Source organism: Rhinatrema bivittatum, chromosome 1 (assembly GCF_901001135.1).
Source record: "Rhinatrema bivittatum chromosome 1, aRhiBiv1.1, whole genome shotgun sequence".
NCBI classification, from domain to species: domain Eukaryota; kingdom Metazoa; phylum Chordata; class Amphibia; order Gymnophiona; family Rhinatrematidae; genus Rhinatrema; species Rhinatrema bivittatum.
In genome coordinates, this window is record NC_042615.1 from 341,832,939 (window position 1) to 341,859,391 (window position 26,453).

The following is a 26,453-nucleotide window of genomic DNA, read 5'->3' on the forward strand; positions in this document are numbered from 1 at the left end:
CTCGTCTCTATGTGGATATTTCTCCCACTTGAACGCCTTGTTTGAGCCTTTAACTCACCACACCACTGACACTGGTCTCCTCTCCTCCCGTGAATATTTATGCACAGAAAATCCAGAGTGCTATTCATGCTGGTTCCACAGTGGACACTGAATGGTCAAATTTCTAGGCTTCTGATCTGCATTTCTCACTTTTGTTTTTCTTTTCCCTTCTTTTTGGAGGTGTACATCATCATCAGCACTCATCACTGCAGTCCTCAGAAATAGTGGTTTTGTTTCTCATCGCTCATTGCCGCTGTTTTGCTGAAATGGTGGATTATCTATAACTCGTCCTTCAGATGGGGAATATTTCATCCACTTTGCAGGCTGTCAACATGGGTCTTCCAAAAATTTCTATAGTTTATGGACCTGTTAGAATTTGTGGACTTTTGCTACATACGCAACCTTTGCATTTTATGTAATTACTTGTAAGTCAGTCTTAGTTTGTACTTGTGCAATAGCTTTTAAAGTCAAATAAACAATCTGAAAATTTTACTTGTTTTTCTTTTTTTTTTTGGTTGCAAATTGCTCATGAGCGTTTCCTTTCCTCCCTTCGGCCTGGGTGATCAACCTGTGTTAAGAGCCAAGGGTCCAATCCTCAGACTAAAGGTTTCCAGACCTGTGCTTCATAGGTGCCACAGGTGCTGTCTCCTTAGGCCAAGGATAACACAGGCACCACAGGCGCTGCCTCCTTGGGCCAAGAAGGCAGATTCTCCCTGTTATAAATGCCACAGGTGCTGCTTCCTTGGGCCAAGAACATAGGGCTTCCATGTCACGGGTGCCATAGGCACTACCTCCTTGGGCCAAGTATGCACAGCCTGTCACAGGTACCAAGGAGCTGTAAAGCCACATAAATTATCAACTAGGCATCAACACCCAAAGGTGAAATAGAATGTTTTCTTCTTATTTAAATGACCTCATAATAGGCATATTGTGTGATGCTAAATAGCATGTTAGATAGTACGCCAATCAATATAATCATAGGTCAGCCGTGAATGAGCATTTTAAATTTGCTTCGTGAGATAGTCCAGGAAGATTCCCAATTGTTCAAAATGTCACATACAAATTTTGCAAAAAGATATTTCAAATATCGCTGAATTGACTTAGCTTTCAAATAGCGTGAAGAAACGCCATGTTCTTAATGAGAGAGGCTCAGATATTGGAAGCCCGACACAGGATCCGTGTTTCGGCTATGCCTTCATCGGGGCCGAAATTAACTGCAATGATAAAAAAACATTTTGCACTGAAATTCATAAAGAATTATATACTTGCAATGACTTTATACGGAAGTGGGATACCAACTGATGGAACGCGGCTCAGCTTGCCGACCTGCCGGTAATATGTTTCTTCAACCGGAGAATGCTCTCGTGCCAATATTTAAAATACCCCCCAACCAATCAGGTAATGCCATGTGAGAAAAAAAATTGACGTCATAAGCTGCTAGGGGCTCCCCAGCTCTTTAAATGAGAGAATACCATTCCAGAATAAGATTTAAACCGTAAGGCTGCACAGAATTTAAATTAAAGATCCATTGTTGTTCCTTTAAGTTTAAATGTTTTTGTGGATCACCCTCCCTCCCCGAGAGATTGATGATGTCTATCACTCTCCACTTTAGAGCCACAAATTTATGTTTTTCAGATAGACAGTGTTCCACAATCAGAGCTTGAACTTTCTCTGTCGCAAGACAACTGCGATGCTCAATGAGTCTGGTACGAATCCAAAGTTTAGTCCTGCCCACATAGATTGCATCAATTATTCGAAAATTCTGGCATATTTTGAAGATTCATCCGGTATTCTCTGATTAACCTATAATTGCATACAATCGGGGCAAGAATTTGAGGGATATACTCACACACACTTTTTTACTACCTGACGCTGGCATCCAGCCATCTTTACCGCCTGGTCTTTGTCCCTGTATGAAAAGTTCTGTTTGTGCCCAAACAATGTCTGGACCATCTTGGAAATATAACTCTGGGAGAATAAGATGGACTAATTTTCACTTTGATGGTCTCTCTTCTTATGTCATCTACATTATTGTTTGCCCTTGTGACAATATCTATGTGGGCAGGACTAAACATTCGATTCGTACCAGACTCATTGAACATCGCAGTTGTCTTGCGACAGAGAAAGTTCAAGCTCCGATTATAGCACCCACTCTATCTGAAAAACATAAATTCGTGGATCTAAAGTGGAGAGTGATAGATATCATCAATCTCTCAGGGAAGAGGGGTGATCCACAAAAACTTTTAAACTTAAAGCAACAACAATGGATCTTTAATTTAAATTCTGTGCAGCCTTACGGTTTAAATCTTATTGTGGAATGGTATTCTCTCATTTAAAGAGCTGGGGAGCCCCTAGCAACTTATGACGTCAATTTTTTTTCTCACGTGGCATTACCTGATTGGTTGGGGGGTATTTTAAATATTGGCACGAGAGCGTTCTCCGGTTGAAGAAACATATTACCGGCAGGTCGGCAAGCTGAGCCGCGTTCCATCAGTTGGTATCCCACTTCCGTATATAGTCATTGCAAGTATATAATTCTTTATGAATTTCAGTGCAAAATGTTTTTTTATCATTGCAGTTAATTTCGGCCCCCGATGAAGGCATAGCCGAAACACGGATCCTGTGTCGGGCTTCCAATATCTGAGCCTCTCTCATTAAGAACATGGCGTTTCTTCACGCTATTTGAAAGCTAAGTCAATTCAGCGATATTTGAAATATCTTTTTGCAAAATTTGTATGTGACATTTTGAACAATTGGGAATCTTCCTGGACTATCTCACGAAGCAAATTTAAAATGCTCATTCACGGCTGACCTATGATTATATTGAATGGCGTACTATCTAACATGCTATTTAGCATTACACAATATGCCTATGTATGAGGTCATTTAAATGAGAAGAAAAAATTCTATTCCACCTTTGGGTGTTGATGCCTAGATGATAATTTATGTGGCTTTACAGTTTCTGTTGAAGTTAATGATGATTACTTTTTCCACTCCACATAACTTTTTTAAGAGGTTTTTTGATTGTTTGACAGGTACCAAGGTTACAGGACCTCCCTTTCACGGGTGCCAAAGGCGCTGCCTCCTTGGGCCAAGGATTCAGGGCTTGTCACAGGTACCTCAGGTGCTGCATCCTTGGGCCAGAGTGCAGAAATCTCTGGCCCAAACATGACAGGCTTGTGATAAAAACGAGTCACACCAATGAAGAATCAGAGCAATCTATCATTAAAAATGTCACTTTTTTCTTCTTATACTCTCTCATATTTTTCTTTGCCCCCCATGATTTTTATATTTAGGTACATATATTCGGAAATGTTAAAATATATGGTTTAATATTATATATTGAAAAGAATTATATGTTGAAAATATGTACCGTGTTCTAAATTGATAAGATTACATGTAATAATGTGAAAATTTGAAAATTTAAAAAAAAACCTTCACCTTATTAACTTCAAAAACATATTAAAAATATTAAAAAGCTGATACATGGCCACAACACATCAAAAACATTTAAAATCAGAAAATATTAAAAACATGTAGATGGCCACAGTGGATATTTCTCCTGACATTCATTCTCCCTGGGCTTCATGCCAATCTAAGAAAAGACAAATGTTGCAGTAAGAATACTATCTCTTCCACACAACTCTCCCTGCCCCCAACTCATCCCCCTCCCCCGTGTGTTGATATATAGCTCCAAAATAGTCCGCTATGACCCTGCGAGGGAGCTCTTTCCCATTGCCGAATCTCAGTATGCCACACCACTCACAAAACACTAGGTTTGTATTGGAAGAATCTACCATATTCAGGTAGGACAGACCATTCAACCAGACCTCATACACAATATCCAGTGCTTCAATGCACGGAACTGATACCACATATTTTGAATAAACTTATGTGTGGAGTGGTTCTAATCATTGGTCATTGGTTGTTAGGTTCAATTTCTTATTTTTCATTTTTTACTTTTTTTTCTTTCTTTTGATTTTTGCATTTGTGGAAAGTACTTATCTTAAAAGACGTTTTTGTTTATACGAAGTACTTATCTTAAACAATGTTTGCAGCTGATGTCTTTAAACTTAGGACCGGAACACCGGAGAAAAAGAAACAACTACGCCCGACGCGGCTCACGTTTCTTGTCTTGCTTCTTCAGGGGCTCTTAATAAGTTGTATCAGTTATAACGACTCATGTCTCCCGACTTCCACAGTCTGCAAAACAGCTGTTCCTCCATCCTGTTTTGCAGACTGTGGAAGTCGGGAGACATGAGTCGTTATAACTGATACAACTTATTAAGAGCCCCTGAAGAAGCAAGACAAGAAACGTGAGCCGCGTCGGGCGTAGTTGTTTCTTTTTCTCCGGTGTTCCGGTCCTAAGTTTAAAGACATCAGCTGCAAACATTGTTTAAGATAAGTACTTCGTATAAACAAAAACGTCTTTTAAGATAAGTACTTTCCACAAATGCAAAAATCAAAAGAAAGAAAAAAAAGTAAAAAATGAAAAATAAGAAATTGAACCTAACAACCAATGACCAATGATTAGAACCACTCCACACATAAGTTTATTCAAAATATGTGGTATCAGTTCCGTGCATTGAAGCACTGGATATTGTGTATGAGGTCTGGTTGAATGGTCTGTCCTACCTGAATATGGTAGATTCTTCCAATACAAACCTAGTGTTTTGTGAGTGGTGTGATTAAGTGTTACACGAAGGTGAAGCAGTTTTTTGTGATATATATAGAATCTCAGTATGCGGCAGGTATTCATATCAGCTTTGGCTCCAGATCCAGAACCATGTCTTGAGGAAAGCCATGCCAGAGGGCAATATTGTGAAGCATACAGCAAACCACGATGATATCTGCCACTACTGTAGTGCTCCCTCCAGAGTAGTCAAGGCGGCAGAACTGGCTTTTCAAAACACCATATGTACATTCTGTGACCGCTCTGGTTCTAGTGTGCACCATGTTATATCTGATTTCATTTGCTGAACATGTTACAGACAGGGATGCGAGCAGCTGTGCTTTGCAGCCATAAAAGCATCTCCTGCAAAAATTGGAAAGTACGTACTATTGTTTTTGTTACCCACCCCAAAAAGCTTAGACTTTAAATTTTCACCCATCCTTGAGAGCTTACATGTGTAGTGGGAATAGTACGCTTTTTGATACTATGTACCAGAAAACGTGTACTATTCTGCCTTTGATAACCACCCTAAACAATATTTCATTGTACGGCAGAACAGTACACGCTTTTGGCACCATGCAGCAGAAAGCGTGCACTATTCTGCTTTTGGCGCCCAGCCTAGAGAGCTTACATGTTGACATTTTAGCTTATGCTTTTTATCTAACTTCTCTTTCAAATTTATCGAGCAACCAGCCTTTGCTGTATTTCCTTTCGGTGAAATTCTGAGCCAGTGCTGATTGCACAAGAATGAAGGAGTCATGGCTGCTTCTAGAACACCTGGAAACTCTAAGGATCTTCATGTACACATTTCACATAACTTGCACATTCAGGGAGTGGAAATGCTTCATGGTACAGTATACCATTTTTCTCTCACGTGGGAGGGAGGGGGAGAAAGACAAAGGTGCAATCAATTACACCCATTATATTTGGCATGCCAGCTATATGGAGAAAAATGTGTCATCTCCTGTTACTCTAAGCTGCTGTGGATAAACTCCCTGACCTGTTTCATCAAAGCTCTTAATACCTAGCTGAAATGCCTTGAAAACAATGACTGGTCCATCCCAGCCACCAAATCCACTATATTCTGGAATGAGCCAGTGGCAAGAAAATGCAGGTAGACAGAAGCTTGACAAGCCTGGAATTGTACATCCATGATCAGTTAGAGGACATCATCTCTGATTTCTTCATAGAGAAATCAGAGATGATGTCATACACTACATCTGCACTACATCTGTCTCCAGTAACTCCAGCAGTGTTGTCCTCAGGCAAAATATCCACTGCCTGTGTGCCCTTCTGAGAGCAGCTTGAGCCAGGACAGCTCTCGGACCCTCCTCGTTTCTTCGAAGATAAAGCATCTTATTTCTATCTCTTCCCTCTCAAACTTCTGCTGCTCTAATTCTTTGGTTCATCTACCAAAAATATCAAACCATCAAAAAAAAAAAAAAAAAAGAACCAAAAAACTTTACATAATCTGTGTGTTTGGCACAGAAAAAGCAAGTGTTGCTTACCTGTAACAGGTGTTCTCACAGGACAAATGGGTGACATCACAGGATGGGGCCCAATCACGGAACACTTTTGTCAAAGTTTCTAGAACTTTGACTGGCCCCTACTGGGCATGCCCAGCATGGCACAAACCCTGCAGCCAGCAGGGGTCCCCTTTCAGTCTTGTTTAAAAAGCTACAGGAAGTACTGAAAAATATAATAAGAAACGCAACGAACCCAACACCGCGGGGCGGCGGGCGGGTTTCATAAGGACTACCATCCTGCTGTCCTTAAGAGTAGTAAATCACCTAGACTGGATGGTATACACCTCAGAATTCTGAAGGAACTAAAAAATGAAATTTCAGACCTATTAGTAAAAATTTGTAACCTGTCATTAAAATCATCCATTCTACCCGAAGACTGGAGGATAGCTAATGTAACCCCCATATTTAAATAGGGCTCCAGGGGCGATCCGGGAAACTACAGACCGGTTAGCCTGACTTCAGTGCCAGGAAAAATAGTGGAAAGTATTCTAAACATCAAAATCACAGAACATATAGAAAGACATAGTTTAATAGAACAAAGTCAGCATGGCTTTACCCAAGGCAAGTCTTGCCTCTCAAATCTGTTTCACTTTTTTGAAGGAGTTAATAAACATGTGGATAAAGATGAACCTGTAGATGTAGTGTACTTGGATTTTCAGAAGGCATTTGACAAAGTTCCTCATGAGAGGCTTCTAGGAAAAATAAAAAGTCATGGCATAGGTGGCGATGTCCTTTTGTGGATTACAAACTGGCTAAAAGACAGGAAACAGAGAGTAGGATTAAATGGACAATTTTCTCAGTGGAAGGGTGTGGGCAGTGGAGTGCCTCAGGGATCTGTATTGGGACCCTTATTTTTCAAAATTTATTTATTTATTTATTTATTTCTTTTATATACCGACATTCAATCGAGATATCACATCGGTTTCCAGATAACCAAGGGAATAAGGCGTAGTCCGCCCTATTTTACAAAAAACAATTATAGCATAATATAAATGACCTGGAAAGAAATACGACAAATGAGGTAATCAAATTTGCAGATGATACAAAATTGTTCAGAGTAGTTAAATCACAAGCAGATTGTGATAAATTGCAGGAAGACCTTGTGAGGCTGGAAAATTGGGCATCAAAATGACAAATGAAATTTAATGTGGATAAGTGCAAGGTGATGCATATAGGGAAAAATAACCCATGCTATTAGTTACACAATGTTAGGTTCCATATTAGGTGCTACTACCCAAAAAAGAGATCTAGGCGTCATAGTGGATAACACATTCAAATTGTTGGTTCAATGTGCTGCGGCAGCCAAAAAAGCAAACAGAATGGTTGGGAATTATTAGAAAGGGAATGGTGAATAAAACGGAAAATGTCATAATGCCTCTGTATCGCTCCATGGTGAGACCGCACCTTGAATACCGTGTACAATTCTGGTCGTCCGTATCTCAAAAAAGATATAATTGCGATAGAGAAGGTACAGAGAAGGGTGACCAAAATGATAAAGGGAATGGAACAGCTCCCTTATGAGGAAAGACTAAAGAAGTTAGGACTTTTCAGCTTGGAGAAGAGACAGCTGAGGGGGGATATGATAGAGGCGTTTAAAATCATGAGAGGTCTAGAACGGGTAGATGTGAATCATTTTTTTACTCTTTCGGATAATAGAAAGACTAGGGGGCACTCCATGAAGTTAGCATGTGGCACATTTAAAACTAATCGGAGAAAGTTCTTTTTTACTCAACGCACAATTAAACTCTGGAATTTGTTGCCAGAAGATGTGGTTAGTACAGTTAGTATAGCTGTGTTTAAAAAAGGATTGGATAAGTTCTTGGAGAAGAAGTCCATTACCTGCTATTAAGTTGATTTAGATAACCACTGCTATTACTAGCAACTGTAACATGGAATAGACGTAGTTTTTGGGCACTTGCCAGGTTCTTATGGCCTGGATTGGCCACTGTTGGAAACAGGATGCTGGGCTTGATGGACCCTTGTTCTTATGTTCTTAACACCTGTTACAGGTAAGCAACATTTGCTTTCTCACAGGACAAGCAGGATGGTAGTCCTCACATATGGGTGAGAACAGAGCTGAGGATGTCTGAGTATGCACCAAATGTACCCAGGTGTGCAAGGCACTAGGGACTGGGGTGAAATTTGGCCGAGGGCATCCTGAACCCTACCGGACAGGCGGAAGGGTGTTGGTACGTCAAGTTGTGAATAGGTTATGCAGGACAGATTGGCCGAAGTTGGCCGAAGATGGAATCTTTTGGGCTGTAAAGGTATGGAGAGAACTCCAGGTGGCAGCCCTGCAAATGTCAGGAAGCGGCACCGAGCGTAGTTGTGCTACTGAAGTCGCCATGACCCTCACAGAGTGTGCTTTAACATGGTCTTGAAGTGGAATGCCTGCTTGCTGATAGCAAAAGGATATGAAGTCCACTAACCAGGAGGAGAGAGTCTATTTACCCACAGGCTGCCCCAATTTGATGGAATGGAAAGAGACAAACAATTGAATGCTTTTCCTGTGGGCAGCTGTACTGTCTAGGTAGAACGCTAGAGCCCGTTTACAGTCAAGGGTATGCAGAGTCTGCTCTCCTGGATTGGAATGGGGCCTGGGAAAAAAGGTAGGTAGTATAATGGATTTATTGAGATGAACTCTGATACTACCTTAGGCAAGAACTTTGAGTGTGGAGTACTGCCCAGTCCTGCAGAAGTTTAATGCGAGGCGGATAGGTAACTAGGGCCTGTAATTCACTAACTCTGCGAGCCGAAGTGATTTCCAAAAGGAAAATCACTTTCCATGTGAGATAGCGAAGTTCACAGGATTGGAGAGGCTCAAATGGTGGTTTCATGAGCTGACCCAAAACCAGGTTGAGGTCCCAAGAAGGGGCCGGAGGACTCCCCACCTCTACCGACATGGAGAACATCCGATCACTCCATCCTTCTGGAACAGGATGTCTCCCTCCTTCTCCAGTCCAAGGCAATAGAACCAGTACTCTACTCTCAGCACGGTGAAGCAAGCCCTTGAGGTATCGTAGGGATCAACACCTGCCCCTCTAGAAGCCCAAGGGGGACGGGAAGGTGGAATCCCTGAGGGTCCTGGTCTAGGCTCCGAAGGAATCTGTGAAGCAAGCCCTTCAGAAAACATGTTACAAGGGGTTATACTGATATGGGAACATCCCCGACACCTTTATGGAAGGTGGCCACCACACTAACATGCATTCTGTTGGAGGAAGTTTTTAGACCTGACTCCGACAAGTGCCAGAGATAGTCCAGAAACTTTGTGATTGGACAGGTAAAGAGGTCAAGGGATTGAGAAGAGCACCATGACTGAAATATGTTCCATTTGTAAAGGGAGGATTTTCTCGTGGAAGGCTTCCGTGAAGCAATCAGGACACGGGAAACTGATTCAGAAATGTTAAGTGGCTGAAGGATTAACCTTTCAACATCCATGCCGTCAGGGACAAGGCTTGAAGATTGGGATGGCGCAGGCACCCATCGTTTTGCTTAATCAGAAGCGGGTCCTTTCCCAAGGGAATGTGCCTGCGAATGGAGAGATCCTTAAGTATTGGAAACCAAACTTGGCATGGCCAGTGAGGTGCTATCAGAATCATGGTTCCCTTGTCCTGACATAACTTCATGAGAGTCTTGGAGAAAAATGGAAGTGGAGAGAATGCATATAGGAGACCGGGTGTCCATGAGAGGGAGAATGCATCTCTTGGTTGATAGTGTTGGCTGCGAGTGAGAGAGCAGAAGTTCTCTACTTTGCGGTTTTGAGGTGAAGCAAAGAGGTATATTTGAGGGTAACCCCATTGTTGGAAGATCGAGTCCGCTATTGAGGGGTTGAGAGACCACTCGTGCGGTTGAAAGGTGCGACTCAGCTTGTCTGCCAACACATTGTCCACTCCCAGCAAGTAGGTGGCCCTGAGGTGCATAGAGTGGGAGAGGGCCTCCTCCCATATCTGCGCAGCTACCTGACACAGGAGGTAGGAGCCCGTGCTTCCTTGTTTGTTGATGTACCACATGGCCACCTGGTTGTCCGTCTGAATCAGGATGACTTGGTTGGAGAGGCGATCCTGAAATACTCTGAGAGCATCTCTGATTGCTTGAAGCTCCAGGAAATTGATCTGGTGTTTGGCTTCCTCTGGAGACCAAGTTCCTTGTGTCTGCAGATTGGCCACATGGGCTCTCCAGCCGAAGTTGGAAGCATCGGTGGTGAGAGTTATTTGAGGGTCTGGAGCCTGGAAAGGCAAGCCTTGGAGGAGATTGATCTGATTTTTCCACCAGGCGAGAGACTGACGGAGTGAGTCGGTGACGTGGACAATGGTTGACAGGGGCTGAATGCATTGAGTCCATTGTAACCTTAGAGTCCACTGCATGTCTCTCATGGCTAGGCGGGCCATTGGGGTGACCTGAACTGAGGACGCCATGTGTCCCAGTAGGATGAGAAAGTGGTGTGCAGTCGTGGAGTGCTGAGACTGCAGCTGGTGTGCAAGAGACAAGAGAGTGAGAGCTTGTTGTCGAGGTAGAAAAGCTTTTGCCTGCAGATACCCTGGTAGCAGGGTCAAATATCGTAAGATGATCTTATTTCATGCTTGCCTGCTTCAAAACCCTTGTTTACTAGGGTTTGGAGCTGATCTTGAAATTGCTGAGGCAGGGAGTCTGTCAAGTCTTGTATCTGCTTAAATAAGACCCTGTTGTATTGGGTCATATAGAGCTGATAAGAGGCGATTCGGGAGATGAGCATTGAGCCCTGGAAGACCCGGAGACCAATGGCATCTAGAAATTTTTGCTCCTTGCCTGGGGGAAAGGAAGTGTGGGGTTTTGATCTCTTTGCCCTTTTTTGGGCAGATTCTACAACCACAGATTGGTGATCCAATTGAGGTTTTTGAAAACCTGGGGCTGACTGTTCCAAATAAGTGGTGTCAGCCTTCCTGTTGACTGGAGCAACAGAGCCAGGGTGTTCCCATTTCTTTTTGAGGAGATCCAGAAGAACCTGGTGAATAGGGATGGAGGTTATTTCCTTGGGTGCATCCAGGAATTGCAACAGCTCCATCATTTGATGCCTATCATCTTGTTCGGTCTGTAATTGGAAGGGAATCAATTCAGACATCTCCTTCACAAAATTTATGAAGGAAAGGTCCTCTGGAGGAGAACACTTTCTGCTTTCAGTAGGAGGTGGTGGTGAAGGCAGGTCATCAGTGTCTGGTGAAGAATCATCAGTCCAGGTATCGTAGGGATCAGCACCTGCCCCTCTAGGAGCCCAAGGGGGACGGAGAGGTGGAATCCATGAGGTTCCTGGTCTAGGCTCCGAAGGAATCGAAGGAATAATTGGAGGCACCGATGAAGGCATCGAAGGCACCGGTGCAGGCATCGAGGGCATCGCTGAATGGATCGGTAGCGCCGGACGTATCGGCATCGATGGCTGAAGCATCGGTAGGACTCCCGATGAAGGGATGCGGAACGGTGTTTCTCCTCCCGATGACAAGGTAAGCGGAGGGGGCACCGGAGCCATCGATGACCCAGGATCCATCGGTGGAAAAGCGGCAATGAGCGCTTCCAACTTCAAGAGCAGCGGTGCCAATGCTGCCGGAATCGGGTCAGTGGTCAGTTCCATGATCGGTACCGGTGTCGGAGGAACTTGGAGTCGATGCATCGCCTTGTCGATGGCCTCCTGAACCAGCCGGTCCAGTTCTTCTCGGAGACCTGGAGCAAGCAGCCCCGGCTCCGGAACAGAAGAAGGAGGCAGAGGTATAGCCGGAGGGCCCACCGTTAAAGGCGGAGTCGCAGCTCCCAATCCCCTTTCGGGTGAGGATTGCCTCGGTGACCTGGTCGCCAAAAAAGTCGGTGCCTTTTCTGGACGGGGTTTCTTCGACAGCGGCTTGGACAATGGCGAGGTCGATGATTTCGCTCCCTCGATGGTCCGAGACTTCCAATGTTGGTGGTGATTTTCTCTCTACGATCCCCTCGGTCCTGAGGGGGAGTAGAGGTGGTTGAAGGCAGAGAAGTCGTCGATGCCGGACGGTCACCGGTCGGTGGTCGATACTGGCACAAAATTGACGGTGCCGGTTCTGACGACGTTGATGCAATGGATGGCGTTGGGGTTTGAGCACGGAAGAGAAGTTCCATCTTCTCCATTCTGGCCTTGCGACCTTTTGGTGTCATTAGGGCACATTTGGTGCAGGTCAGGACATCGAGCTCACATCAGAGACACATTACACAGACCTTATGAGGGTCTGTTATGGACATGGTGCGATTGCAATCCGGGCACTAACAGAACCCAGATGCCATGGCCATGAAAAATCAGAGCCGCGGTACGGTCGATGGCCAGTAGGCCACAAGGGCCTAAGTCAACAGGAATCAACCGAAATCGGGTAGAAAACTTACCGGAGTACCACGGCTTGAAAAAATTGAAGGAGGGACCCTGTGGGTTAAGAAAAGTTGTAGTAATTCCGTGAGGAAAATTCCTGTCAGGAATCTCTGTGGAGCTCCTTAACTGTGTGGCTCCTGCTGCAAGGAAAAAAAGAAGACTGAAGGGGGACCCCTGCTGGCTGCAGGGTTGGTGCCATGCTGGGCATACCCAGTAGGGGCCAGTCAAAGTTCTAGAATCTTTGACAAAAGTGTTCCGTGATTGGGCTCCATCCTGTGATGTCACCCATATGTGAGGACTACCATCCTGCTTGTCCTGTGAAAAGCACCTATACACAGCAATGCAACAGACTAAAATGGCTACCAGAAATGTGACATTTTATTCCTGCCCTGACCCTGGCATTAAATTTCCTGTGTTAGACACGCATTAAAATGTCTCCCTGCCCCACAGCTTTCTGCATTGCCTTGTAATAGCTATTAACTTCATTTTCATGCACCTGCAATAAGCACTAAGGGTTTCTTAGTGCAGGTTTCTTGGCACTAGAACCCATACTACGTGCCAGAGTTAGGTCAGCACCGAAAAACCTGCACTAAAACTGAAGTAAAATCCTATGGGTAGGCACAGCACAGCTTATTACATTGGCTCCTATAACCAAAAGGGTCAAATTACCACATATGACCAACAAACGCTCTTCATTGCCTCAACCTTGCTGAGTAAATAGAAAGGCTTTTAGATGCTTCCTGAAGGTTGTCAAGCTATTTCAACTCTTAGGTGCTCCAGGATGAATTTCTAAAACAGTGGACCCGCTACTGAAAAAACTCTCATGCATCTCAGCAAGAAGGACTGATCATACAAAAGGGAACATCCAAGAAATTCTTGCTTACAGATCATAGAGCTTGCAAAGGCATGCAAAATTTCAACAGAATGCTAATTCATTCAGGTACATCATGACTCAAAGCCTTATAGATTTATTTATTTCACAATTTATAGGTTGCCTATACACAGGTCTACTCGGCTTACATTATATATATATATATACATAAAAAAACAAAAGAAACAAAGCTAGGGGTCACATAGCTAGTTAGCATGGAGGAGTTTTGTTCTTATTGGAATTAAGATCAAAATCTTAAATTTAATTCACATATGAATAGGTAGCCAGTGAAGTGATATTAAAACAGAAGATATTAATTTAGATGGTTTTTTTTTTTTTATTTTCTTTTTCAAAATTTCACAATTATACATCATGAATTATTTCTTAAGATGAAATACGGTACATATCTGGAATAAGGTAACCAATATATCAAAAAGGAAAAATAACCTAATAAGAAAAATAATTGCCTTCCATATGCATTCCTAAATATAAGAATTTGAGGCAAGAAGTAAATTGAACAAATTTAAGCTAACTTTTACTAACATACTTTTTACAAGTGGAATAGGTAGGTGAGCAACTACATTTATTATAGCCGATCACACTGTAGGTATTTCAATGGGGTGACCAACTAAAAATTCCCTGAGCTGGTTTGGGTCAAAGAAAACATAATTATTTCCTTGATAACTAACACAGCATTTACACGGAAATTTTAATACATATCGGGCACCTAAATTTAGTACCCTTTGCTTCATATTGAGGAATTCCTTCCTACGTTGCTGGGTTATTTTAACTAAATCAGGATAAATCCACAACTTAGCACCGTAAAACAAAGCTGTTCTATTCCTAAGGAATTTTTTCAGAACATAGTTACGATCTGATAAGAAAGCGAAAGAAATTAATAAAGCTTTCCTTTCTTTGACTTCAGTCTCTATGGATAGTTCCAGTATTTCAGAAATAGCCATAGCAGGTAGATTTACTTGTTCTATCTGAGGGGTCCCTTGAGGCAGGTAATATGCCCTAGTGCATACAGGAAATGAAGATTCAGGAATTTTTAAAATATCTTTCATATAGGTTTTAAACAAATCTATAGGCGAAATTAATCTCACCACTGGGAAGTTAATTACCCTCAAATTTAACATTCTCAAATTATTTTCTACTTTCTCCAGTCTTCTCTCCATGGCGTTTTCTGATTTCATAGTGTTCTGTTGAATAAACTCCATTTTTTTAAGGTTTTCTTCCTGATCATGGATCTTATTTTCCAGAGTCCCAATCTTTATAGTATTCCCTTGAACTTGCGTTTTTATTTCAGTCATAGATTGGGCTATCGACTTCAAAGCAATGTCTATTGCCTTTAAAGCATACCAAACTTTCCCAAGGGTCACATCCTCAGGTTTCCCAATATGTATTTCCAGTTGAGGGGTTTCTTTACTTGACTCACCCCTTTCCTGCAGTGCTGCTGTTTTGATGGTTCTCGCTGATCTTTCTGCGAAACGGGTCGTCTGCTCTCCTCCACCACCCGTCCCCGAAACTGCTCCAGCCTCGTCACTGAGGGGTGTACACACTCTCTCCTTCCACCCCTAGGTCCTCCGAAGACGATTCCTCCGGCGCAAATTGCAACACGCCTGGAGTCTCCTCGGGCATAGAGTCAGCTGTGCTTCTCGGTGGTGCAGGCTTGGTCGGCTCACCGGGGCTCAGTGTCACATCCGGGGTCAAGGAGGGGTCCGCTCGTTCACCGGACTCCACTCCAGCGACCAGCCCTTCTGGCGTTCCTGTTGCTCCTGAAAAGAAGCCTTCAATCCGTGGCTGGTAAGGGTCTATGTTCGGGGAGCTCGTAATGGTCCCCCGAACTTTCCCCTTACGTTTGGTGTGAGGCATATTTTATCCGAATTTAGCCAAGATAAGAAAAACGCCACGGAGCTCTCTTCTTTAGCGTCCTACCTGGCGGCTAATTTAGATGGTTTATTACATTTTTATGCTAAATAAAAGCTAGTATGAAGCAGGCACATCATTCTCAATGGAAGTTTAATGCTGTGGTGTGAATATATTAATTTATTATGCTTTGAAGTTTGCATTTCACTTGTACTTGATATATTTCCTCAGATCTAGATCATGAAAATTTTCATTTGGCTCTCTCAGTAATTTGAAAAATTCAATGTGGCCCTTCTCCATTTGTTTGATGACCCCTACACCTAAGGGTATATATACGGTGTTAAGGGGTCCGTAAGTCTCATTTCATAGTTTATTGACTAGGCTCTGAACCATTTAGATAATCAGCTCTGGGATTCAACTGTTTTATCTACTTCTTCTGAGATATGATCTCCACAACTACCAACACTCCAGATTAATACCAACAATGATTTGAATGCAGACATTATCATTTTGTTTTCTACAATGCCTCTCATGCATCCTAGCATTCTTCTTCCTCTTGCCATTGTCTTGTCACATTTTTTTGCGACCTTAAGATCATCAAATATAATTACCTCAAGATTCTTCTCAGGGTTAGTGTCTCCAAATAGGTTTGTTTTGCGCATTCCTAATCTAAGGTATACTGAAAATGATCTCAGTCTTTCAAATTTATTGCTAATGCTATTCTTAATATTTGCATATTACATCCTATGAACTCCCTCTGGAGTTCATAGGATGTAATATGCACAGGTAATATATCATGGTATGCTTGGATGTTCTTTATAATCAGCCTAGTGGGTGCCAATACAACTAAGAATATATCTGTATCATTCTGCCGTATTTTCTTGGTCTCTAATTACTGGAGGATTATCTCGCTCTCCAGATGCTCCACAGAATAGTTGCTTGGTACTGACACTTCTATTAGCAATGTTCTTGGATTTTTCTCCTTTACCATAGTATCTGGTTTTCTTGTACCCTGCTTTCTATCTGTTGGAAGGGGAATGTTCTAAATGATCACAATTTCTTCATTCTTTGCCATTCTGTCAAGGTTTTGATCCTAGTGCTTTTCTGTTACAGCAATGTTATAATATTCACACAATTTCCAGTGGATGAGCTGTGCCATCTATTTGTGCCTTTCTGATGTCAGTATGTCAACACCCAGCAATGAGATATGTGACTGTTTCCAGTTTTGTTTTGTGGAATTTGCATTTCTCTGTTTTCCCGTTTCTCTTCTGACTAGGGAACATAAGTGTCTCACACCCCTGTTCTCTTGGAGCTTTGCACCCCAGATGCATGACTATTGTTTTTTTTTTGTAACACTACTGCCAAATTGGTAACTATTTCTCAAGCCTATCCAGATCATGTCTCATTTTTTCTATTCCATTTTGAGTTACAGATTTTAGTATCATCCAAAAAAACCTCCTTTCCTATTAGACAATTTGCAATATCACTTATGAAAATATTGAACAAATCTGATCCCAAGACTGCTCCCTGTGGCACTCTACTGATACCCACTTTTCATTAAAGTACTTTCCATTTACCTCTTCCTCTCTTGCCTATCACTTAAACAGTATCTAAACTCAGTTTACCAATTTTGAATCCACTCTTGGGCTGCATGGTTTACTTATGAGCCTTCTGTGTGGAACAGAGTCAAAAGCCTTACAGAAACTGAAGTATACCACACATCCAGTGCTTACCCCAAATCTAATTCTGTTCTCACCCAATCAAAAAAAATTGATTAGACTGACATGATTTCTATCTGGTAAAATGATGCTGTCTTGATCTTGTAAAATTTTTTTGGATTTAAGACATTCTGTTATTCATTTACCCACTACCAAAATCAGATTAATTGGCAGTTACCAGACTCCTCTCTATAATCACTTTTGTGAAAAGGGACAATACTTGCCTGTCTCCAGTTCTGCGGAAGCATTCCTGTCTGTAAGGACTGTTAAACTGAACTATCCAGTGGAGCTGGCAGAACTTCTGAGTTCCGCTATCTTGTCGACTCTCAATTTTGCTAGTTCCATGTGACCCCCCCTCCCCTCTATAAATAAAATGATATCTACCTCTCTACCAAATGTATTCCTGCCATCTGCTCTCTCAAACCCCTTTCTTTGGTACACATTGAACAAAAATATGAATTCATTATTTCTGTATTTTTCATACCACAATCCACACATCCCTCCTTTTCAGCTCAGTCTTAACGTCCTACCTTTGGTATTTCTTCCTTTCATTAAAATATCTTTAAAAATTGTCTTGTGAAAATACTGTAGTTCATTAACTATTTCTCTCTCTCTGCCTGTGCTATCCTAACTTCCCTGCTTCCCTCAGCCTTTTCAGATATTTTTCCCTGTGCTTCCCTTCCTGAGATCCTTTGTACATTTAGAATGCTATTTTTTTTAATCATTTTGTCAGTCACTTCTTTTGAAAACCTCTCTCTCACAAACATTTTGCCAAGAGACATTGTTTTTTGACAAGGGGATGGAGGAACACACAACACTTCTTAAGAATAAGAGGACTGACCTTGCTGGAGAGGCTGAGTGTTAATGCTGGGATTCTGGTTGGCAGACTGACTGGAGGTGTTTGCTGTTGTGGCGGTGACGAGACGAACATAATGGAATTTGCTGCCAGGTACCTGAATCTGCTGAACATTGGGTGCTGTGGCCAGAGGAATGATAGTCTTAAACTGAGGGGCACTCACTCCTCCGACTGTGAGAGTCTGCACACTGGATTTCACTGTCTGTCAGAAAAAACAAAAGGCAACACAGTCATTGGGACAAGAAAGCTTGCAAAGAATGAACCTGCCTGGACATCTGTTTCCATACTTGCAGGCTCTTGCCTTGGTGATATTTATAGGTAGCAAATGGCCATCGCCAATGGTTAGGCTGCATTGCTGTTTGGATTGGTGAATGTGAGAAAATTTTGCAACTACCACCAAATCAGGACATCAGACACACGCATCTAATAGTAAACACATGTAGGTCTTTGCTGAATGTGAATGCAGCCTGTAGAACTTAAAGATTTGAAGAATCACCATTACCACAAGACTATAAAATTTATCTTTGTGTTCCATGCCAAATTCTTCCTCCAAGTTTGAGAAAAATCTACCAGTCAGTTAAAAAGTCACAGGCAAGTAAAATCAACCAGAAAATTAGTAAATCATATTCATTTGTTCAAAAAGCTTCAGGTTTGTTCCTGAAACACACACATACATTTCGGGAAAGTAGCTTTTGCAAAATAATTGGATAATAAACAACCTTCCACAAAAAAGAAAACATTACAAAAAAAAAAAACAGTAGTAGAGCCACAAATTTAAATTAACACAAAAATATGCATAACATCTTTTAATCACATATTTTCAAAAAACATATATTCATTGAAAACTGCACATATTTTTCCCTATCAGGTGAATTAGCCATTACATGTAGGTGTCATCATCCGGTGGCACCGAACAGCCTTGTCTCTCCACACTTGTATAGCTTTGAGCTTTATTGAGCACTGACTCGTGAGCCTCCTCATTCAGTATCAGAGCTGAATCTAGGTATGTTGACGACTTTCCAGAGAGGTGGGCGGGTATTCCATGGCTAATTCATCCTATCATCTATGGAAAACAACGTTTATGGTGATCAAACTTGCTTTTTCCATTGATAAGCAGGCTGAATTAACCATTACATGTAGAAACTCCCAAGTTAAGGATTGCAGTGGTGAGACACTTAAGTACATCAGCACCGTGGAGAGTGGACTACAGAGAGAATAGATTGAGCAAAAACTGCATGTCCAAACTTGCTGACTGTCCTTGAAAGATTTTCAAGGCAGTAATGAGTCAAATATGTGAACAAAAGACCACATTACAGCTTTGCAAATGTCTTTGATTGGTACGTTTCAGAAATGAGTGGCAAAAGTAGCCATGGCACATACCTGATGAGTTTTAATTGAGTCTAAGTTGCAATCCTGCCTAGTTGTAGCAGTGATGAATGCACTCAGCTATCCAATTGGATAAAGTTTGTTTAGCTATTGGTATCCCCAATGGTTAGGATCAAAGGAGACAAAGAGCTTGTTGGTTTAATAATGAGATTGTGTACATCTCTTATAATATGCTAGGGCCTATCTGCAGTCCAGAGTTGTGATAAAACTGTTGATACGGAGGGTAGTGGATGAGAGTTTGGAGTTCAGTAATTATTCTCACCGTGGTGTCCACAATGAGCAAGTATCTTCTAAGTGAGGAATTTCAAGAAAACGGACTCTAATGGCTCAAAAGGAGACTTCATCAATTGAAAGAGGACCACATTGAGATCCCATGAAAGAGGTGGTTTCTGTATCGAGGGTCTGATGTGCAAGAGCCTTTTCATAGAATAAGATACAAGCAGGTGAATAGAGATTGGTTTGTTGTCCAAAAAGGCATGGTATGCCAAGATGGTGCTCAGATTAACACTCATTGAGGAATGGCAAGGCTGAGTTAGAAAAATGAAGCAAGTATTGCAATAGTTGTGGAGGCTCACATGAAAAAGTATCAGAAACATGCAGTTAATACCAGATGGAGAATAGTCTTGAAGATACAGTTTGTTTTTTTTGGTTGAAGGTTTCCTATGAAATTAATACATCTTTGATTTTCAATGTAATTTTGGATCTGCTATCACTGTGCACTCAACATCCAAACTGTATGATGGAGGGCTGACAGATTGGGATGAAAGAGTGTCCCCTCATTTTGAATTAAAAGAGCAGGGTCTAGAGGTATGGGAGGCCTGCTGGAAAGGTTGACAAAATATGCTTACTAAATCTGTCTGAGCCACACATTGTAATTAGGATCAGATAGGTGCAGTCTTGAAGAACTTTCTGCACTATTTTGGCGATAAGGGATATCTGTGGAAAAGTGAACATGAGGTTTTGGCCCCAATTAACTAGGAAAGCATCCTGTGGTAGTTACATGATGGAACTAAGCAGAATTGACAGTTTTGTGTTTTGCTGTAATGTAAACAAGTCCACTGTCTGTAGACCTCAGAAGTCAGTTTGTTTACTACTGATTGCTGCACTATTGAGATCTAAATACTCTGCTGAGGCAATCTGCTAGAAAGTTGGAGATGCCCAGTAGGTAGCCTAAAGAGTTGCCCAATGTAATTCAACCCAGCTCCATATTTTCAAAACTCATGGTACTCAGAAAACTAAAACCACTACTAACTCAAAATGATTTCCGAACAATTCTACAGGCACTAATTTTCTCCAGCATGGATTACTGTAATGCCCTGCTGCTAGGACTACCAAATACTACGTTAAGACCACTTCAAATACTTCAGAACACAGCAGCTAGAATACTAACCGGAAAAAGGAGGAGGGACCACATAACCGAAACCCTAGCGGAACTACATTGGTTACCGATTGAACACAGAATTAAATACAAAACCCTATGTACCATCCATAAACTAATTCATGATGAGAAATCAGATGGCTAAACACAGCATTACGGGTACACATCCCACACAGAAATCTCCGATCAGCAAATAAAGCACTCCTAACCATCCCTTCAGTTAAAACAGCAAGACTAACCCAAGTGAGGGAAAGGGCGTTATCATTAGCAGGACCCACAATTTGGAACACAATGCCTCCAGAGATCAGATTACAAAGTGATCTCAAGGCATTTAAGAAAAGTTTAAAAACATGGCTTTTTAAACAGGCATTTTACAAGGAGACGGGAGAATAGAAATTATTCAGGAATAAGCAGATAAACACCGACACACAGTACTTATGACAATACAGTAGAGTAGTCTATGAACCCCACATCACAACTAGCATATTGATAACACTATGTATAATAAAATTACCCATAAAAGTACTTTCAGTACACTCGGTCATGACCCACTTCTCTAAAAATTATTTTGTCTAATGATATATTGTAACCGAACCTTTGACGGCACCTGTTAGAATGTACTATAGTACACTTTTACTTACATTAAATATGTGCCTACATGTAAACCGTTGCGATGGTATATAACTTAGCGACGGTATAGAAAAGATTTTAAATAAAAATAAATAAATATTTTCAGTGCATCTCAACAGAGGCCATGATTCTATTCCCCCTTGTTTGGTGACACAGAACATGGTGACCTGATTGTCCATATGAATTAGAATTCTCCTCCCTTGGAGGAGGGATGTGATTGTGGTGAAGGCATGTCATATCAATCTCTGCTCCAGAAGACTGATTTAAAAGGAACTCTCGTGATAGGACCAAGTTCCCTGGGTGTGGAAGAATCCCACATGAGTACCCCAACCCCTGATAGCACTACTTGTAAGGATGAGCTGATGGGGGCTTAGTCAAAGTGGGGTACCATCCCAAAGCTCATGGGATTGTGATTACCAATGTAAACGCCTGTGCCACTGGTTTGTGATACTCACTATTGAAGAGAGAGATTGCGTGAATTAATCACATTGCGATATGAGACCCCACTGAAGGTATCTGATGTGAAGACGGGTCAGTGGAACTACATGGATGGCTGCCGCTGTGTGACCCAATTATATGAGGAGCTTTCTGGCCATAATTCTTGGATTGGAGAATTGCTGCTGGATTAGCAAAATCATGGTAATTTTCCAGTTGTTGGGCAAGAATGCTTTCAATAATGTTAAGCCTATGAGTTCCCCTATTAATTGAAGGCACTGCTTGGGGCCCAGGTTTGACTTCTTGAAGTTGATCAGAAATTCTAGCTCTGCAGGAAGCAATAGTGGAGAACTGTTTCTCGTGACTGCGCTGTGATTAACCAATTGTCAAGGCAGGGAAAGACTTGCACTCCCTGACAATGCAGGTGTTCTGTCACCACCGCAAGGCAGTTTGTGAAAACCCTGGGAGCGGAAGAAAGGACTTTCTACTGGTAGTAGGAAGAATCTACCTGTAATTCTAGGAAATGCCAATAGGAGGGATAAATTAGGGTGCAAGTATATGCATCCTTGAGATCGAAGGTACATATGTTTGTTGAGACACCTCAAGTCCAGGATTGGTCGCAATCCCCCCGAATTCCTGGGGATAACGAAGTATCTGGAGTAGAAACCCTGATCAGCTCTACTGCCTGATGATTGAGAATCAATTGCACTTCCAGTTGAATCTGAGGGAGATGAAACAGATTTGGATGGGAAGGCACATAGTGAAGAAGGGATGGGACTTGGGAGAAATGCAGCTGGTACCCATACTGCTCAATTTTGAGTATCCAAGAGTCCTTTGTTAGAATACCATTTTTTCAGAAAATGATGAATTTGTCCCATTACCAGTAGGGATACAGAAATGGAATCAAAAACATGGCCCTGGTTTAGGTTGGACCTGTTGAGCTTGTTTCGGCTGAAAGTGTTTGCATTGTCTAGGCTTGGCTGAAAGTTGCTACTGTCAGTGGGCCGGAAATGGTGGAAGATAGTACTGCTGAAAAGGCCGGTTAAGGTCATCTGTAAAAATAAGGTCATTTGTATAGATAATATGGATGCCACAGTGTAGCAGGATGCTCAGGCACCATGCAGAGAGACTACACTGCCACATTCTAGTCTTATCTGGGAGACTGATTCTCAAAGCTTCTCTCCCAAGTATGGGAGATCTGCCAACGTTTTGTGGACATCCTCACAGATGGTACTGACTCTCGACCATGCCATTTGTCGTACACCGATAGAAGCTGCAGAGGTATATACAGCAGAATCAAACAATTCATAAACTGAATGGAGCAGGTGTCAGACAGCCTCTCTTCTGCATCCCAGAAAGATTGAGGAAGTGCATTCTAGTCAGAGGAAGGTAAGTATGGTTTTAGCATTTGAAGACAATCATTGCACCTTGTAGAATTCATGAACATTAATGTGAACAGAAAGCATAACATTCTGAAAAATTATTTTGCCAAAATTGTCCAGATTATGATCTTTGGAATCTGCATTTTTTCATGGTAGATTCCACCACAGATGCACCATACCAAAGCCTGGTGATTATTGAATACTGTACTTCAGATCTAACATTTGAGTAGTGGGGGTTTCTGAAACAGATGTTTCCCATAGTTTAATGAGTAGAATTGTGAGAATATAGTGAAGTGGTAAAGCAGCAGGTTCAGCAGGAGTATTCAGAATTTTGAGAATTCCAAATAGTTTGGTACATGGGTCTTTATCCTTATGGACATAGACAGGTGCTGCTTCTAATTTATCCACGAATTTTGAATAGGTGAGATCTTCCAGAGGGAAAATATGCTCTGGAGGATCTGATTGTATTCCTGTAGAGTCCTCATAAGAGCCCAAGGGTACGGGCTAGCAAGTCCAGGACTTCAGTGATCAGAGGAATTGGGGGGGGTTCGCTCCAATTAAAGCTTTAGAGGAACAGCCTGGTCTACAGCTACTAGACTCTGCTACAATTGAGTATCTGGATGAAGAGCCCCTAATTTGGGGTTCTGATAAAGCAGAGTTGCTTACCTTACCTGTAACAGGTGTTCTCCTAGGACAGCAGGATGTTAGTCATCACACATAGATGACATCATCAGCTGCCCAACATGCCACTATGCACACAGGGTCCCCTCTTTAGTCATGCAATACAGAATTAGAAAGAAATAAAATAAACATAGGAGAAACCCAACTCCGTGGTGTGGCGGGCAGGTTTCGTGACAACTAACATCCTGCTGTCATAGGAGAACACCTGTTACAGGTAAGCAATTCTGCTTTCTCCTAGGACAAGCAGGATGGTAGTCCTCACACATGGGTAAATCCCTAGCTACATGTTGTTCCCGAACAACAAGCAAGACCAACAGACACCTAACCATGTGCCAACTGGCACAACACTGGTGCTGTTAACAGAGGGAGACAGCCTGAACCCGAACAATGGGCCATATGCAGGAAGAGTTGGGTTCTACAGTTGAAAAATTTTGAAGAACAGACTGGCTGAAGCTGCTATCGCATCGGCCATCCCTGTCCAGACAGTAGTGAGAGGCAAAAGTGTGGAGAGAACCCCCACATTGCAGCCTTGCAGAACTCGTTCACAGGGACAGCTCTTAAATGGGCCACTGAAGTTGCCATGGCTCTGACAGAATAAGCCTTGACATGCCCTCAAGCTGCAGTCCCACTTGAGCATAGCAGAAGAAGATGCAATCTGCCAGCCAGATGGACAGGGTCTGCTTAACAACTGAAACTCCTAATCTATTCCTGTCAAAAGACTGAAGAGTTGCAGAAACAGCCTTCTGCTTGGAGCACACAGCAGGCCATAGGCAAAGGCTCTCTTGCAATCCAGACTGTGCAGAGCCCATTCATCCTGGTGTGAATGAGGCCTGGGAAAAAAGGTGGGCAAGATGATTGGTTAAGATAGAAATCAATTACCAGCTTAGGCAGGAAATTAGGAAGCATGCGCAGAATCAACCTATCATGGAAGAACTTCGTGTAGGGTGGATATGTCACTAAGACTGAAGCTCACTGACTCTGCACGCTGACATGACCCAACCAAAAACATGACCATCCAGGTCAGGTACTTGAGGTCACAAGAACGCAGTGGCTCAAAAGGAGCTTTCATGAGCTGAGCCAACTTCACGATCTCTGGAGGCTAGAGTGGCAGACCTGGAGGAGCTGAGGCAGACAGAGAGGTATATAGATGAGACCTTTAGGGACACAGTAGTCAAGTCCCAACTTCAGACTGGCAGCCCTGGTGCTGCCTTGGAGGAAGAAGGTCTTATGAAGGGAGAGCACCAACCAGGTGCAGCAGGAAAGGATCCTGTAGCAAGGACCTGCTCTCCAGGTAATGCATTGTCCTTTCGCACTGAGGATATCTCCCCAAGGCCTACTGCCCAGGAGGGAAGGGTTAGGTCGGCCGTCATAGTTGGTGATTCAATTATTAGGAATGTAGATAGCTGGGTGGCTGGTGGGTGTGAGTATCACCTGGTAACATGCCTACCTGGTGCGAAGGTGGCAGACCTCACGCGTCACCTAGATAGGATTTTAGACAGTGCTGGGGAGGAGCCGGCTGTCGTGGTACATGTGGGCACCAACAACATAGGAAAATGTGGGAGGGAAGTTCTGGAAGCCAAATTTAGGCTCTTAGGTAGAAAGCTTAAATCCAGAACCTCCAGGGTAGCATTCTCTGAAATGCTCCCTGTTCCACGCGCAGGTCACCAGAGGCAGGCAGAGATCCGGAGTCTCAATGCGTGGATGAGACGCACAGTTTCCTCTCACGTGATAGCCAGTTTGTCTCCTAACTTGTAAATATTTTGGTTGCAAGTGTATTCCTAGTGTTGATGTGATTTTTTTTTTTTTTTTTTTTTATTATGGAAGATTATGGAAAAATGAGGCAGATGGCACCTTTATAAACTTTTTTTTGGGTACTTGCCAGGTTCTTATGGCCTGGATTGGCCACTTTTGGAAACAGGATGCTGGGCTTGATGGACCCTTGGTCTGACCCAGTATGGCATTTTCTTATGTTCTTATGATAAAATGAGAAAAATAGTTAGAAAAAAACTGAAAGGAGCAGCTACAAAAGTAAAAAATGTCCAAGAGGCATGGTCATTGTTAAAAAATACCATTCTAGAAGCACAGTCTAGATGTATTCCACACATTAAGATAGGTGGAAAGAAGGCAAAACGATTACCGGCATGGTTAAAAGGGAAGGTGAAAGAAGCTATTTTAGCCAAAAGATCTTCATTCAAAAATTGGAAGAAGGAACCAACAGAAGAAAATAGGATAATAGGATAATAGGATAAAGGAACCAACAGAAGAAAATAGGATAAAGCATAAACGTTGGCAAGATAACGCACCGCCTACTAGTTTAGTAGTTGGCAAAGAAACCATTCAAGTTACCAAACTTGCACGTAATCTTGGTGTGTGGGTAGACACTAATCTATCCTTAAAACAACACATCTCAAAAGTGGTGAAAACCTCATTTTTTAAACTACATGTTCTCAAACGATTACACCCTCTTTTATTTCCTCATGATTATCGTTCTGTGCTTCAAGCATTAATTTTATCTGGTCTAGACTATTGTAACGGTCTATATTTGGGATTGCCAGATTCCTCCATTAGACCGTTACAATTGATATTGAATTCAGCAGCTAGACTCCTCACCGGTACCCCATTAAAGCAACATATCTCACCAATTCTGTACAACTT

General features: G+C 42.3%; 1 protein-coding gene across 2 annotated transcripts in view; it reads right to left on the reverse strand.

Annotated features, from left to right (window-relative positions):
* Positions 1-26,453, reverse strand: part of LIN54 (lin-54 DREAM MuvB core complex component) — a 303,678-nt gene that overhangs the window by 118,718 nt on the left and 158,507 nt on the right. For both annotated transcript variants that reach the window (XM_029599095.1, XM_029599087.1), the window contains exon 6: positions 17,892-18,108. In XM_029599095.1, coding sequence (XP_029454955.1) covers positions 17,892-18,108 — 217 coding nt within the window. The remainder of the gene's footprint in view (positions 1-17,891; positions 18,109-26,453) is intronic.